At 40.0% G+C, this 16474-nt stretch overlaps 1 protein-coding gene across 2 annotated transcripts; it reads left to right on the forward strand.

The window, feature by feature from the left end:
- The first annotated feature begins 1559 nt into the window (after positions 1 to 1559).
- On the forward strand, positions 1560 to 15972 carry Agr2 (anterior gradient 2, protein disulphide isomerase family member). Of its 2 annotated transcripts, none has more exons than XM_069997254.1 (8): positions 1560 to 1606; positions 5224 to 5369; positions 5647 to 5710; positions 5843 to 5895; positions 7867 to 7940; positions 11272 to 11335; positions 13993 to 14076; positions 15684 to 15972. In XM_069997254.1, exons 2-8 carry the CDS (start codon positions 5231 to 5233, stop codon positions 15731 to 15733), a joined length of 528 nt encoding a protein of 175 aa, XP_069853355.1. In that variant the 5' UTR covers positions 1560 to 1606; positions 5224 to 5230; the 3' UTR covers positions 15734 to 15972. The 2 variants fall into 2 exon arrangements, with proteins under 2 accessions (XP_069853355.1, XP_069853354.1); XM_069997253.1 differs by having other exon boundaries at positions 1564 to 1624.
- The last annotated feature ends 502 nt before the right edge of the window (positions 15973 to 16474 follow it).

Consider the following 16474-nt stretch of genomic DNA (forward strand, 5'->3'; position numbering starts at 1 on the left):
CCGAGGCTGAGTTCAAGCTCCATGACCAACCAAAAAAAAAAAATTCTCCATCCAGGGCTTTTTTTTTTTTTTTAATTAAACAAAAATAAAACAAATTGCATATAGCCTGGTGCCAGTGGCTCAAGCCTGTAATCCTTGCTACTCAGGAATGCTACTACAAATGGTTTATTCCCAAGGATATCTAAGCAAAACAAAAATTCTTTTTCTATAGCATTCCTTGCATTGATGTGCAATAGAGTTAAGCAAAAAGTAAGCAACAAAGTAAATCATTGAACATTTTGTAGAAGTTGTATTTTGCATACTCAAGGTAAAAATTAAGTTTTATATAAATCTTTAATATTTTATCTGAAAAAAATGGGACCCCCGTACAAGTTTAAAAATTTTTTTAAAAAGCATATAAAGCCAAGTGTTAGTGACTTAGATCTGTAATCCTAGCTACCCAGGAGACTGAGATCTAAAGATCTTGACTCAAAGCCAGCCCAGGCAGGAAAGTCTGTGAGACTACTATCGCCAATTAACAACCAGAAAACTGGAACTGGTTCTGTGGTTTAAAGTGATAGAGTTCAAGCCTTGAGCAAAAAAAAAAGATGAAGGAAAGTACCTAGGTCTTGAGTTCAAGCCGTACAACTGACCAAAACAAACAAACAAAAAAACATATACTTTCATGAACAATGCACGATTGAATTTTTCTAGCAGAAAATTTGACTTCCAGTTTTAAAATTCTGTGTGTAATTGGATAATCTTGAATGAAAAAATAGTTTCTAGGTCTAAGAACAGAGATAAGTAGTTTTCTGCATGTCATGTAAGAAACTTCACATTAAGAAAGAAAATATCTGTGAAATACCTTTGAGTTCTTTGGAGAGAAGTTGATGCATATACCAATCAACAAGATAATTATTACAAAACTCACAGCTTTCAACAATCTAATAGTAGACTATAGAAACTTGATTTGTATTTTGTATGCCTATAGTTAATGTACTCTCTCCCCCTCCCTCACCCCCTACCGAGAAAAGAGGTATAGCATGGAAAAGAATTTGTATGACGGATTGTACGACTGCACAGGATTAGAATTGTGAATGAACCTCTGTGTATTTTCAGCTAAATCAGGAAACCTGTCCAAGGGGGAGTTAAAAAAAAAAAAAAGAAATCTATAAACCACAAACTCTATCCAATCACATAAAGACAAATCAGCCTATTGGCAAATCAAAAGTCCCCGTTTAAACCTTACCTGGATTTGGCTCTGTGCCCATTTCTGGTAACTGCCTTCCTAACAATTGACTTTCATAAATGGCTTTATAAAACACACACACACACACACACACACACACACACACACACACACACACACACACACACACACACACACACACACACACGAGTATACTCAAAAGCTGATGCTTCATAACATTAACTTTTAAATAAGGATGTCTTTAGCCCAGCACAGATGATTGCTTGGAAAAGGAAAGTTTGCTTCCGAGTTAGCAACTTGTGGAAACAGGATTAGTGGGTGGGATTGAGGTGTGCTCCCGGGCATAAATAGAGGCTCAGAGCTGTGCTGGCACACTCTGAAGCTCTGACCTCCTCCTGGCTGGCTCACACAAGGCAGGTGGGTGGGGCAATCCAGGTAAGGCTCTTGACAATAGCTTTGGAATGCCACTTCCAACAGTGAGGTTTGGGCTCTGTTTTCTTTGCAAAGTTGCAGGCAGTCAACTGAGAGAGAATATAAGTTTCACAGGGCAACCAAGTGGGGTTTAATGGACTATCCATTCGAGATTAGAGGGGGAATAATGGAATCTCTACCAAAGGCTCACTGTGGCCTTTCTTTGGCTAGAGCTGGCAGTGTTACATTCTTGCATAGGTTCGTAGTGATGCTTTCTCTCTTAGGGAACCAGAGGTTTAAGAGTAAATCAATTCTAGGAGTTTTCAAGCCAGAGACTCAGAAAATTCCATGTCAGTCACCATCTAAGTCCTTGCTTCTCTTCCACAGGCTAAAGCCCCCTCCTCTGTGAAACTTTAGCTCAGACTGTCCCAAGAGAATCTATTATTGCAAGCCAGAAAATTGTTTCCTTTTTTTCTAACTGGCATATCTTCTTGCTTTTACAGTCTTTAAACTCCTGGTCTAGACTGTCAGAGGTGAAAAGCTAGCTATTTTCCTGAGAATAATAAGAACAAATCACCCTTGCAAGATCATTTCTTGTGTGTGTGTGTGTGTGTGTGTGTGTGTGTGCAAATTACCACTATCAGTTTAGTATTGGATTTTAATGAGTATGCAGGATGTTTGCAGAGCAGTCTCTTTGTCCTAGGAAAACAGCAGAGTCAATCTCAAACCCTCACCCCACAGCAGGATGTTTGTTCAGCAGGAGTTCTATGAGCCTCCCTTGAATCTTCCTGCCATAAAACACATGTGCTTTATCAATGGTTCCAATGTGTAATCTACAGGGTTATAGCAAGGGGCCCCAGTACTCATTTGTTCAATAAGAATCAGCTCTGGACTAAAAAAAAAAAATTCCTCATCAATTTCCTATTCTTTTTCCAAACATGCACAGATGCCGCCATAAATAAAATAGATCTTTGAACCAACTGATATTCCAGAAAATAAAGGTTCTTGATTTTTTTTAATAACAGAAGTTTTCACATTAAGAGAGATGAGTATGGCTGACTTGTAGTATACTTGAGCTGTTCTAGATGAACTTTAGATGATAAAAATTGTTAATGGCATTTCCACCTCTTAAGAGTACAGAAAATGAAGGGATTATATTCCTGAATTTTGCTTATGTCTTTTCTTTTAGTATTTAGCATAAGAAATGCTTTAATATTTGTTTTCCTTACTTCCTGGCCCGATGACCAGGAGCTTATATCTTTCTGAGTAAGAAATTTTGTCACTGCATACTAAGTTGTGAATAACAATTGGTCAGTTTAATATAAATAATTAGTAGGATTTCATAGCTTAGCAATTTTTTTGGTTGGTCATGGGGCTTGAACTCGGGACCTAATTGCTGTCCCTGAGCTCTTTTACTGAAGGTTAGTATTCTGCCACTGTGAGCCATAGCACCACTTCTGGTTTTCTGGTGATTAATTGGAAATAAGAGTCTCATGGACTTCCTAACTGGACTGGCTTTGAACAGCAATCCTCAGAATTCAGCCTCCTGAATAGCTTGGATTACAGGCACGAGGCAGCAACACCTAATTAATTTAGCAACAACTTTTACCATCATGTGATGCCTAACATAGGTTCTCACTCAAGTATCAAATCATGAGAAACTCTCTCACAAACACTAAACAGTGATATAACGTACCCTGTTTTTCTTTTGAGAGTTTAACTTCACTCAAAAGCTGTTTCTATCAGAGTTTGATGCTAGAGGTTTGTTTTTCTCTCTGTGTGTCAGTCCTCTAGACCTGGGTGCTGTCCTGAGCTTGGTGCTCAGGCTAGCAGTTGACTACTTGAGCCACTGTTGCACCATTTCCAGCTTTTTGGTGGTTAATTGGAAGTAAAAGGCTCATGGACTTTCCTGTCTGGGCTGCCTCTGAACCACTGTCCTCGATTTCAGCTGGTGTGAGAGTCTCATAATTCTTTCGAAACAATTGTAGGGTTTGGTTTTACTAGATGCAAGTGACTAGCTCTCTGTGTTATGTCCCCTGTACCGCCTGAGTGGCATGTGATAGAACTGGCTTGGCTAGCTCCCTCCATCCTCACTAATGGAACTTAGCCTGTGCCATTCACACTCTTAGTCATAGGCATCTGCTTCAGGTGTTCCTAATAATTAGCTGGAACATTATAGAAAGGAAAGGGGAATTTAATAGAGACGCCCTAGGGCTAATTTCTCTGTGTTGTGAATCTCACACTATTTCTGTGCACTGAAAAACCCACACATATAGACATGACATCACCACATGTTTCTCTAGGAAGAACTTAATGTTGATGTGTATTTTTTCTTTTCCTTCCTTCCTTTCTTTCTTTCTTTCTTTCTTTCTTTCTTTCTTTCTTTCTTTCTTCCTTCCTTCCTTCCTTTCTTTCTCTCTTTCTTTCCTTCTTTCTTTCTTTCTTTCTTTCTTTCCTTCCTTCCTTCTTTCTTTCTTTCTTTCTTTCTTTCTTTCTTTCTTTCTTTCTTTCTTTCTTTCTTTCTTTCTTTCTTTCTTTTTTTTTTGCCAATTCTGGGGCTTGAACTCTGGGTGTAGACACTGTCCATGAGATTCTGTACTCTACCGCTTGAGCCACATTGCCACTTCCGGCTTTTTTTGACTAGTTTATTGGACTATTTTTTTTGACTAGTTTATAAGCGTCTCATGGAGTTTTCTGCCCAGACTGGCTTTGAACCACGATTCTCAGATCTCAGCCTCATGAGTAGCTAAGATTACAGGCTTGATGTGTCTTAGGCAATTCAGAGCTAATGCAGAGCTGAAGTAAATGTGACACTAGGGAGAGACTGGTGGGTGAAAAGGACAAGCCTGGCAGGCTCCAAATGACAGAATGAAAACAACCATTGTATGCATTTTCATTCTTTGATAATAATGCTTCCATTTTAACTGAAGGTTAAAGAAGTGTGGAGGCTTAGGGTAATTGTTTCAGGCTGGGAAATCAGAAGCCAGCACTACCAAACAGCAAGATCAAGAAGTCTTGGTTCTGGACCCATTTCATAGATTTTTTTAAGCAGGGTGCCAATGGCTTAATCCTAGTTACTTAGGTGACTGAGATCTGAGGATGGAATTCAACCTGGATAGGAAAATTGTTGAGACTCTTATCTACAAAAAAGCTGGAAGTGGAGCTGTGCCTCAAGTGATAGAGCACCAGCCTTAAGTTCAAGCCTCAATACCAACACACAACACTTTTTTAGTCTTTTATTCTTTATCACTATAATGAAGCTTTGGGTACGTGGGAGAAGACGAGATAACTTCTAAGGTACCTGCCAGGACTTTACTTTTAAAATATAAAATTGAAAGATAAATTTCCTTATCTCTGCCTATATCTAACTAGACATCATTTCCTTGAAATTTGTCTACATTTATCCACTTCTATTGTGGATATTTATCTATTGATAGGTAAGTAATAGAACAGGCAGATACCCATAATATAGATTCCCTGGAAAATGCCCTCACAGGAAGGGGGCTTTTCTCTCCAATCTCATGTCCTAACTCAGTAGCACTTCAGTTCCTGTTGTTCTATCACTGAGATACAAGCTGAGATCTTAAAAACTCCTAATTCCCGATTTCTCATTTTTCACATAGACTTAACATGGAGAAAATTTCAGTGTCAGCAATCTTACTCCTTTTGGCCCTCTCCTACACTTTGGCCAAAGAAACCACTGTCAAACCTGGAGCTAAAAAGGACATCAAGGACTCTCGGCCCAAACTGCCTCAGACCCTCTCCAGAGGTAGGTAGAACTCAGCTTTCTGTAGGTTTCTAAATGCTTCTTAAGTGAGAAAGATTTCTTAATCTCCGTGTTGAAATATGCTTGCTTAAACATATTTGAGGATGTGTGCTTTATCAGTTCATCTTATAGTTATCTCCATATTCTCCTGAGGCTCTTCTTCATTTTTAGTATTGAACATATATTTACCTTTGCTTTCAACAAGTTTGGGCCTGAAAGTATAATAGTTTTAATTGAATATGTTGTCTCTCTTTCTCTCTCTCTCTTCTTTTTTTTTTAGGTTGGGGTGATCAGCTTATCTGGACTCAGACATATGAAGAAGCTTTATACAAATCCAAGACAAGGTAGGGGTAAGGGTTACTCAGAACTCTCTCAACCTTGAAAGAGCTCCATCTAGTGATTAGTAGACATACACGCAATAATCCTACCCACTAAATTCTACCCACTGAGACTCATGGGATCTTTGTCTCTTACAGCAACAAACCCTTGATGATAATTCATCACTTGGACGAATGCCCACACAGCCAAGGTAATTTATTTTAAATATGGTTTTTTATAGGTTTTTGAGGTAGTATCAGAGTCCAGATCAGTCACCTTTGTATCTGAAGATACAAAGGAGTTGAAGAAGCAAGATTATTTAAAGCAGGAAAAACATTATTCTTTTTAACGTGACTTCAAATAGCTCATGTTTTCTCAACAATTGGTGCATATTTGGAATAAACTTTAGGATTTATCCTCATCTTTTTAACATTGCTTTATCCCGCATCTGATACACCAGCAAATATGATTGGTTTTACTTTCAAAATAGATCCTCAATCCAGCACCAGCTTCATAGATATGTGACCTGGGTGGGCACACAGAGCCCCAACTCTGTTCTCACTATCTTAAAATGCTTAGTATTTCTTGACTGAGGGGTTCTGCAGTTTCCTTTTGCTCTGTGATCTTTATGCTAGGTAGCTGATTTCACCAAATACAACCACTTCCTATGCCTCAGTGCTACTGTCTTAATCTAAGCCAAGATCAAGTTACATCTGAAAAATGCTAACAGCCACTAAACAGGTCACACAACAGTTTCTACACAGAAGCCAGAGTGAAACTCATAAACAAAACTCAGATCCTATCCCTTCCATCTTCTATTGGCTTCTCATCCCAGGTCAAGCCAAATCATAATTTCTGACTGGTGTTCAAGGCTAGATACCATCTGACCAGTGACTGTCTTTGCTTTCCTTCCATGCTCTGCTTGTTATATTATGTAGCTTGGTCTTCAGCTGGCCTCTAGAACTACTGAACTCATCCTTACCTCAAGGTAGCCTGATCTGCCCCAATAATCTTCATGATCCACCCCCAAAATGGAGCACAACCTCACTTCAGTGTAACCTCCTTGCAGAGATCTTCTCTGAACAACCTAGAAATATTAGTTTTAATACAAGATACAAATGTGGGTGGGGGAGGGGTGTGGGTGTGGGGGGGGGTGGGGGGGTGTGGTCTGGAGGCTCAAACTTAGGGCCTGGACTTTTTTGCTCAAGGCTAGTACTCTACCACTTGAGCCACGGCTCCACTTCCAGCTTTGTTGGTAGTTAATTGGAGGTAAGTATCTCATGGGCCTTCCTGCCCAGGCTGGCTTTGAACCTCATTCTTCAGATATCAGCCTCCTGTGTGTCTAGGATTATAGCCACTGGCTCCAGGATTAATATATAATATTATTTATCTAACAGTTTTTTAAAGACAAAATTAAGTGATGAGTTTGCAGGGGTTCGGGATGGGGTGAGGTAGGTTGGGAAGGAGTAGAAAAATGGATGTATTTTTCAAAGAGCAACATGAACCTTGTGATGATGGAACTCTCCTGGAAACTATAGCTCTTAAAGCCTGATTCACTCATTTCTTTCCAAAGTACAGATTCTCATCTGAAATTATTGCATATTTCTTTGTGGACTTCTTTTTTTTGGGGGGGGTCCGGTCATGGGGCCTGAACTCTGGGCCTGGGTAGCTGTCTCTCAGCTCTATCAGCTCAAGGCTAGCACTCTACCACTAGAGCCACAGCGCCACTTCCGGCTTTTTTCTTTTTGCTTATGTGGTGCTGAGGAATCGAACCCAGGGCCTCAGGCATGCAAGGCAAGCGCTCTACCACTGAGCCACCTTCCCAGCCCTCTTTGTGGACTTCTTTATAGTCTATCTCCAACAGAACTCTGAATTCTATAGAAATAGCACCCACTTTTTTTTTATTCATTGCACCTTCTGCAATGATTAAAATTGACATAATGCAGTAATTTAATAAATATGGCTAATAAATGGATGGATGACTGAATAACTGGATAATAAAAAATGATATAGATGATAATGGTATGGGTATTGTTTCACAAGGCATCTGTTGAAAGGGCAAAGTCTTGCATTTTTAACACAATTAAACTTACAATACAACACAGTTCAACTTAAAATATAGAACAGGAGTTTTAAACAAAGCTGAGATGAATGCATAATGATTTCTTGCCTTATGTTTCAGCATTGAAGAAAGTGTTTGCTGAAAATAAAGACATCCAGAAATTGGCAGAACAGTTTGTTCTCCTCAATCTAGTTGTAAGTTTACCATTCATTTCACCAACATATTTCCTCATGGTTCATTATCAAAAATAGATGAATCACTCTTTCTATGCATCTTATCAGACCACATTAACTGGGATCTCCTGGAAATATTAGAAGGAAAAGGATAGTTTGTCTTATTAATAAGCTTTTTGGCTTATCTGTTTGGTAACAACCTCGGCTTTTCTGAGAAATATGATGGGAAGGATATTCTCTGTTCCTGTAACAATGGCAAGGATTTTGTATTTACAAATTATTTCCAGCGCCTGTCCTACCCACCCTCAGCTTCTTAACCCCTGTCTCTTCTCTCCTCTCGCTCTTTCTCTCTCTTGAAATGGCAGCTCCCCAGCTGTCCAAATCTACTCATGCCTCTTACAGTTGTCATTTTCACCACCACCTTCCTGATATTCAGGTTTTCTGCCTTCAAATTCTTTTTACTCTGTAGACAAATTGGGTCCATTTTCCTTCTAAAAGTAAAACAGCTATTGACCATATTCCCTGGAGCCTGTCTCCCTGTTATTCCTTCCAGATTGGCTTCTTCAAAGAACAAGCAACACCCATAATTCTTTCTCATCTTCCATTCACTCCTCTTCTTCTATCTAACCCTTATCATCAGAAAACTTGAGGAACCTCTACTTGCTTACCCTTTCTTTCCACATTTTGTACTCTCTATGGGCATCATCTATATGTGCATGCAATCAATTCCTATGCACCAATTTCTATATCGTAACCCAAATGTGCAACAACTTTCCCTTTATCTTCCCACGCTTGTTACAAGATAGGTCACAATTAGTTTAAACTTATAGGTTTTACATTCAAGTAATCATTCTGAGGCTTTCCAAAACGCTAGTCTTGCCGGGCGTTGGTGGCTCACACCTGTAATCCTAGCTACTCAGGAGACTGAGATCTGAGGATTGCAGCTCAAAGACAGCCCAGGCAGGAAAGTCCATGAAACTCTTATCTCCAATTAACCACCAGAAAACCAGAAGTGATGCAGTGGCTCAAGCCTTGAGCTGAAGAGCTCAGGGACAGCGCCCAGAGTTCAAGCCCTATGACCAATCATCAACAACAACAAAAAGCTAGTCTTTATTCCTATGTCATTAAAAGTGTTACTCCTCTAGATGGTACTCTCTTTTTCTTGTGCAGCACTTAAGCTCTTAATATTCCTGATACTATGCTTCCTCATAAACTCAGGACCATGATTTTGATGTATGACTTCTATATTTTGCCTACAGTAGTATTTCTAAATGTCTCCCGATACAACATAAGCCCATCTGACCCTTCATAGGTGTAGGACAATCACTCTAAACTAGGGTCATGGTGGGTCAGGGCCTGGGCGCTGTCCCTGAGTTCTTTTGCTCGACTAGCAACTCTACTACTTTGAGCCACAGCACTAATTCTGGTTTTCTGGTATGGAGAAGAATCTCATGGACTTTTCTGCCTGGCCTGGCTTTGAACTATGATCCTCAGATCTCAGTCTACTGAGTAACTAGGATTATAGGCATGGACTGCTGGTGCCCAGCCCTTTCCAGTGGTTCTTAATTCTGTCTGAACAGGGAAAACATTGGAGTGCACAAACCATGCATGAGTTGACTCTTGTAGAAGCTTAACCTCTCCACCATATCTTCATGCATACCTTCATGCATACTTCAACCCTTCCCAAACTACAGTCATATGAGAAAACTTGATGTTCCTCCTCTCCATCCCTATGCACTTGTGTTTTACCTGATTCCTGTTCAGAAAACCTTAGGGGACCTTGCATACCAAGACCAATGAACATCTTGCTCTGAGCATCCACTGAACCTGCATATCCCCACTAAAACTCCCCCCACCCACCCACCCCCAGGGCATAGGGCCTGAGCTCTGAACTCTGGGCCTGGGTCCTGTCCCTCAGCTCTTCAGCTCAAGGCTAGTGTTCTACCACTTGAGTCACAGTGCCCCCTTCTGGCTTTTTCTGTGTGGGTGGTGCTGAGAAATCGAATCCAGGGCCTCTTCATGTGAGGCAAGCACTCTACCACTGAGCCATCTTCCCAGCCACCCCACTAAAACTTCTGAGTCAGCCTGGCACTTGTGGCTCAAACTTATAATCCCAGCAACTCAGGAAGTTGAGATTTGTTCATCAGGGTTCAAAGCCAGTCAAGGCAGACTAATCTGAGACACTCTTACCTCCAATTACCAGTAAAAATACAGAAGAGGAAGTCTGCCTTGAGCACCAACCTTGAGTTAAAAAGGTGGCTCAGTGGTAGAGTGCTTGCCTTGCATGCATGAGGCCCTGGGTTCAATTCCTCAGCACCACATAAGCAAAAAGAAAAAACCTGGAAGCGACGCTGTGGCTCAAGTGGTAGAGCGCTAGCCTTGAGCTGAAGAGCTGAGGGACAGCGCCCAGGCCCAGAGTTCAAGCCTCACGACCGGACCCCCACCCCCCCCAAAAAGTTAAGCATGAGTATAAGGCCCTGAGTTCAAGCCCAGCACTAGCAGAAAACGAACTAACTAAATCAATAAATACCTTGAATCATCTGCTGGATCCTCATTATTCATTTTCCTGCCTGTATCTTTCACAAGGCTATGAATTTATCAAAGATAAGCATTGCATCTTGCTAAATCTGTAATTTCTAAAACTATACATTCTATAAATCTATAAATGCTTAAAACTAGAGGAATACTCAAAATCCTTTTTGGGTTTATAATTTTTCCAACTATGTCTTCTGCTCTTCTAACTGATTTGTCTCCTTATGCCCTCCAAGGTATCTCCCTGAACCATCATCAATACCTTTCAATACTTCCCTCCTTCCTTTCTGTGTGCGTGTATGTGGGGGGGCGGGGTGGAGGGGTGCGCACGCAATGCTAGTCCTAGGGCTTGAACTCAGGGCCTGCCTGTACACTGTCCCTGAGCTTTTTTCCTCAAGACTAGCACTCTACCACTTGAGACATAGCTCTACTTCCACCATGTTTGGGGGAGCAGGGGTAGGGGGTTATTGGAAGTAAGATTCTCATGATCTTTCCTGCCCAAGCTGGCTTTGAACTGCAATCTTCAGATCTCAGCCTCCTGAGTAGCTTGAATTACAGGTATGAGCCAGCATCCAACCCTTCCCTCTTGAAGTTTTTGCTTTGTGCCTCACATCCCTTCAGCTATTCATGTTCTGTATCCCATCCCCTCCATCTTATCACCCATGTATATGACTTGTTTCTCTATATGCCCCATATGTAAAAGAGATGCATCTTGAGTTACATTAGATCTCTGGTAATGTACTTATCCTCTTGTTAGCAAGTTTGAAAGTCACTGAGGAGCAAGCAAACTAAAAGTTCTTTTGTTTTGTTTTAATCTCAGTATGAAACAACAGACAAACACCTTTCTCCTGATGGCCAGTATGTCCCCAGGATTATGTTTGTGGGTAAGTGGCGAGGATATTGGGGTTAACCACTCTCAAGACTGGCAGTCCCTCCGCTGTCCTCCCCACCTTCAGCCCCCTCTTCACCATGGTCAAGGCCACTCGCAAAGCTCTAGAAAGACAGATAACATTTCAGGGGTATGATGCCCCTTTAGGTTTTACATTTGCATTAGAAAATGTGAACTTCTGTCAGATGTCTCAGCCGACTTCCCATCTGCTCATTTGAAGTTGTCATCTCTATCTCAACTATATCTGAGGATGACTTTCTCATTGGCCAGATATTCCTCAGTGATCTTTTTACTTATTTATTAATAATTCTGTTCAACATAGTTGTCCCAGCAAGACCCTGTGGTAGAGTCTCAGTAAGTGTTTGTTGGATGAATGAATAAATGCATTGACTTCAGCTTTGACCAAATTTATATTGATGTAGGGAAAAGCCATACTAAACATATTGCATAGAGTTCATTCTACTTACATGTCTTCAAAGTTTGCAATAAATGTATAAAACAGGAGGAACAAAAATAAGGGACAGGGTTTTGATATACCCTCAGCAATGACAACAATGTCCAGCCATATTTCAGGAGCTTAGTAAATGTTAGTGCATAAATATCCCAGAGGATACGTGCTAAGAATTTGTAGTTACATTTCAATTCACTAGAGTGTCTTTTTATTCTTGAATTCAATGCCATAGGACATGCAGTGCCTTATACTACTATTTTTAATACTGTAGGAAATTTGGTGGCTTCATGTTATTGTTTTAGAATACTTTTATAATATTATTTAAAGACTATGAATAAAATCTTTAAGAGGAGACATTTTTCAACACTAATATATCCATAAAATCTGCAGGCCAAAATTCTAAAACAACAACAACAGTAACAAAAGTGATGGGGGAATGCAGAAGGCTGAACTTGAGGACGAATTAGATTAGGTTCACTCAGGATTTAGAACAATTAGACTCTTAACACTGAAAGAGAATTTGTTGGTCATCTAGTTATGTGGCAATTCCTTTTAGTCTCCTGTAAAATATCTAAGTATGCTTAACCCACATTTGTTTCCTTTGATCATAAGCAGCAACCCCACTGAAGTTTGCTTAAGCAGCTCCGTGGGTCTCCATTCCTCCATTCTGGCCACATGTTAGAATCCTCTGAAGGAGTTTTAAAGAGCAAGTTCTCCAGGCCACTCCTAAAACCAATTAAATAGAAACCTCTGGGAGGGGGTACAAGCAATCATAATTTTTTTTGGGGGGAGTGGTTTGGTCGTAGAGCTTGAACTCTGGGCGGGGATGCTGTCCCTGAACTCTTCAGCTCAAGGCTAGCGCTGTACCATTTGAGCCACAGCACCATTTCTGGTTTTCTAGTAGTTTATTGGAGATAAGAGTCTCACAAACTTTCTCACCCAGGCTGACTTTGAACCGTGATCCTCAGATCTCAGTTTCCTGAGTAGCTAGGATTATAGGCATGAGCCACTGGTGCCCAGCAAGCAGTCATAATTTTAAAGGTCCATTAGATTATGATGTGTGAGCTCCTGTGGCTGCTAAAAGAACTTTTCTCATATTAAATTGTTCCGAAGCATTGTACTTCACAACACTAAGTCTTCAATGAATAAATGAATGTTTATTTCTGGTCACTGATGGCTGTTGATCCTAGTCCAATATTCTAAAATGATAGCAACAGTCCACTCCAGAATTAGTTGCAGACTCTGCAAACACCCAGATGGTTCTTACATACCTTCTCTGTTTTCAGGATATGTGATTTAGGCTCCTAAATTATGGCTTTTTGGAGGTGCTGGGGATCAAGCTTGGGGTTTTGTGCATGCTAGACAAGCAGTCTACCACTGCATTACTTATTTACCCAATCATCCAAAATTTCTAGACCTCTTTGCATCCCACTTGCCTTTTGGGTGAACCATATGTGTGTGTGTGTGTGTGTGTGTGTGTGTGTGTGTGTGTGTGTGTGTGTGTGTGTGTGCGTGCATGCGTGTGTGTGTGTGTAAATATATATAGTGTGGGGTTGTATGTGTGTTTAAAAACATTTTGTCAATACTGAGGTTTGAACTTAGTCCATCACACTTTTTCAGCTTGCTCACTTGCTGGTGCTTTACCACTTGGGACATGTCTTTAGTCTGACTTTTTGCTAGTTAATTAGAAATAGGGTCTACAGAACTTTTCTGTTTGGGCTGCTTATGTTTTTATATTTTATACTTATATTTCATGTACTTGGTTATGTGTTATATATGTGTGTATATACACACACATATGAAAACCTACACTGGATATGAGTTTCTAATTATCGTCATTACTCTTGGTAAAAATGTCACCTGCCACATAATTGCTTCAAAAGTTTACAATTCTGTACTAGAGAATGTTATTTGCACCAAAACAGCAAATACCCAAAATATATAATATCCTATTTTCAGCTCACATTAACTATGACAGTAGTGTTCAAAACCTTTTCCACAAATAGCACTATGTAGTTGTTGCACACACCCAGTCCTCTTCTGGTTATTATGTGCCAGCGGCTGGGTAGCAGAACAGATGGAATGGCATTTGATGGACTGAGCTTGGTACAATGGGACCCACTCTTTCTTTCATAGGACATGGATTGGAATTGGATCACTTGCAAACAAAACATTCCCTTCCTTTTGCTTTATCATTGCAGATCCATCCCTGACAGTCAGAGCAGACATCACTGGAAGATATTCAAACCGTCTCTATGCCTATGAGCCTGCAGATACATCTCTATGTAAGTGTTGCCTCCAAGGTGGATGCTGTCCAAGTACCTAACATGTCCCTTTGCCATAGTGAGGGGATGCGAGGCTCCAGGTGACGTGGGCAAGGGGTCTATGTAGGGATGCCAGAGAAAAAGTTTGATTCTAATTAGCCTAGTGTCCTCAGACAAATCCCTTTCCATCTCCGTTGTTTTATTTAATCTCAAAAATGAGGATAAGTGATTTAGATTAAGTATCTTTTTTTTTTCTGTGACCACATTACCTTCTGTTTCTCCCAGGGAGACTTCAGCCCCACTTACTGAAGTTGAATTATGGTTCAATTTAAAGATCAGTAGGGAAGGTGATCCTAAGAGTTATCATAAAAAGGGAAGAGAGAAATGAGACATCATGGGACAGACAGACAGACAGACAGACAGACAGACAGACAGACAGACAGACAGAGACAAAGGGAGACAGACAGGAATTGAAGGACTTAAGACAACTGAAGTAATTAGAGGGAAGAATATAGGTAGCTGTGGCATGCAATTAATCCTTCTGGGAATACTGAATTTTATCCTAAGAACCACTAGTTGTAGTCAACTGTCATAGCTGCCGACACCCATCCAATACATTCACTATTAGCCACATGTTGCTATTTAAATTACCTCTTGTTAAGATTGAAATCTTAGTTCTGCAGTTATACTTCCCACATTCCATATGTTCACAGGCTGTGCACAGAACTATAATGATACTTTCATCAGCACAGAATTTTCTGCTGGGCAGTCCTGACATAACAGTATCATGTTAGGGAGGACAGGCCATACTTGCAGGTCCATAGGAGAGCTCCTCGTTGTCCATTAATAATGTTCCCAGGGGGAAGCTGTGAGGACAAGGGAAAGCTTGTTCCTAGGACCGTCCCAAGTCAGTATTGTTGAGACAATACCATGTACCCTTATAAGATTGAACTCTTCAAAGGCCAAATCCTATCACAGTGCCTTGCAGAATAAGCATTCAGTAAGTATTTTAGAAAGAACGAATAAGCAGCTATACAGTGCTGATCACAGGGACATCTTATTCCAGTGGATCACATATCTCATGTTCACCAACTAGTACCAAAGGATGGTGATATAGAAGTCTGGGCTCTGGAGCAGTAGCTCTATCACTTGTTAGCTGTGTGACTTCAGGCAAACAACTGAGTCTCTTTGAAGCATGTAGTAGAGTTTCTGTGAGGATAAGAAGAATTCATATGAGCAAAGCACCTCAGTTTACTAGTATTTATATTCTTGCTACTTCTAAATAATTTTCAGTAGTTACACATATCTAACTCATAAAATTTACGTCAAAATTACCAAAAGTAATAAAAAAATAAAATAAATAAAAAGTGCTGATAAAAGTTTATATAGAATTTCTTTTGGAAAATGAGTTAAAGAAGAAAGATCTGAGGAACAGAAGGGAGGAAATGGGTTATCATAAAATATATTTAACATAATTTAGGGAAAAAATTATAATCAGATCACCAACCATTCACCCTTTGGGGAGCCAACCCCACTTCCAGTGAAGAGTGCCCAAATTTGGAGATTTATTCCATCTTTTGATGTGATTTCTGATGACATATTGATTGTCTTATCTTTTTCCACATCAGTGTACGACAATATGAATAGAGCTCTCAAGCTACTGAAGACTGAGTTGTAGAGAAAAAGCAAACTGCAAACTCCTCCCTTTGTGTATGGGCCTGAGACTTGGAACTAGAGATTTTAGAAGACCAGAAGATGGCGATGCACTGATGGGCATAGAGTTTATTATGGTTTCATGTTACAAAAACTATTTAAAGAAAGAAAAAAATTGGTTTCAAGCACATGTGAAAATATTATCAACTACTCTAGCAAGCTATGATTTTCTAAGAAATAAATACTTTTGGAAGTACTCAGTTATTAATTTGTCCCAACTTGCTTTTTCACAGAGTAGAAATTGGATGCATTTATCAAATAGTACAATACTATTAGACAAAGGCCAAAGACAATCAAAGTTATCTCACCATACTACCGGGTCTTCATCATGAAAATAGGCATGAGCATAACTGAAAGAAGCATCAAATAGCACATTTTAGTGTGAAGAAGATGCAGAAAGGCACCCAAGAAATTCAGGTTCCTACTTAGAAGTGACAAATCTCCTTGACCTGACCAGAAATTTCTGGGCAAATAGTTAAATTGTAGACAGTTTTGACCCATGTTGGAAAGCCTGTGGCAGGAATATTTCTTCAAAAGAAAAATCTAGTGGAAATATCATCCAAAGAATACCTATACCTCTAAGCACCTCATGAAGGCAATCTGTAAATTAGCCTTGTGGCCTTGAATAAATTTAGTTTAAATTGCTTCACCTTCTTCACCAACATGTGAAGTCTGGGAGTAAAGCAAAGGGGAAACGACAGCAGGT

This window comes from Dipodomys merriami, unplaced genomic scaffold, assembly GCF_024711535.1.
Source record: "Dipodomys merriami isolate MVZ:Mamm:240054 unplaced genomic scaffold, mDipMer1.0.p SCAF_5, whole genome shotgun sequence".
In the NCBI taxonomy this organism is placed as follows: domain Eukaryota; kingdom Metazoa; phylum Chordata; class Mammalia; order Rodentia; family Heteromyidae; genus Dipodomys; species Dipodomys merriami.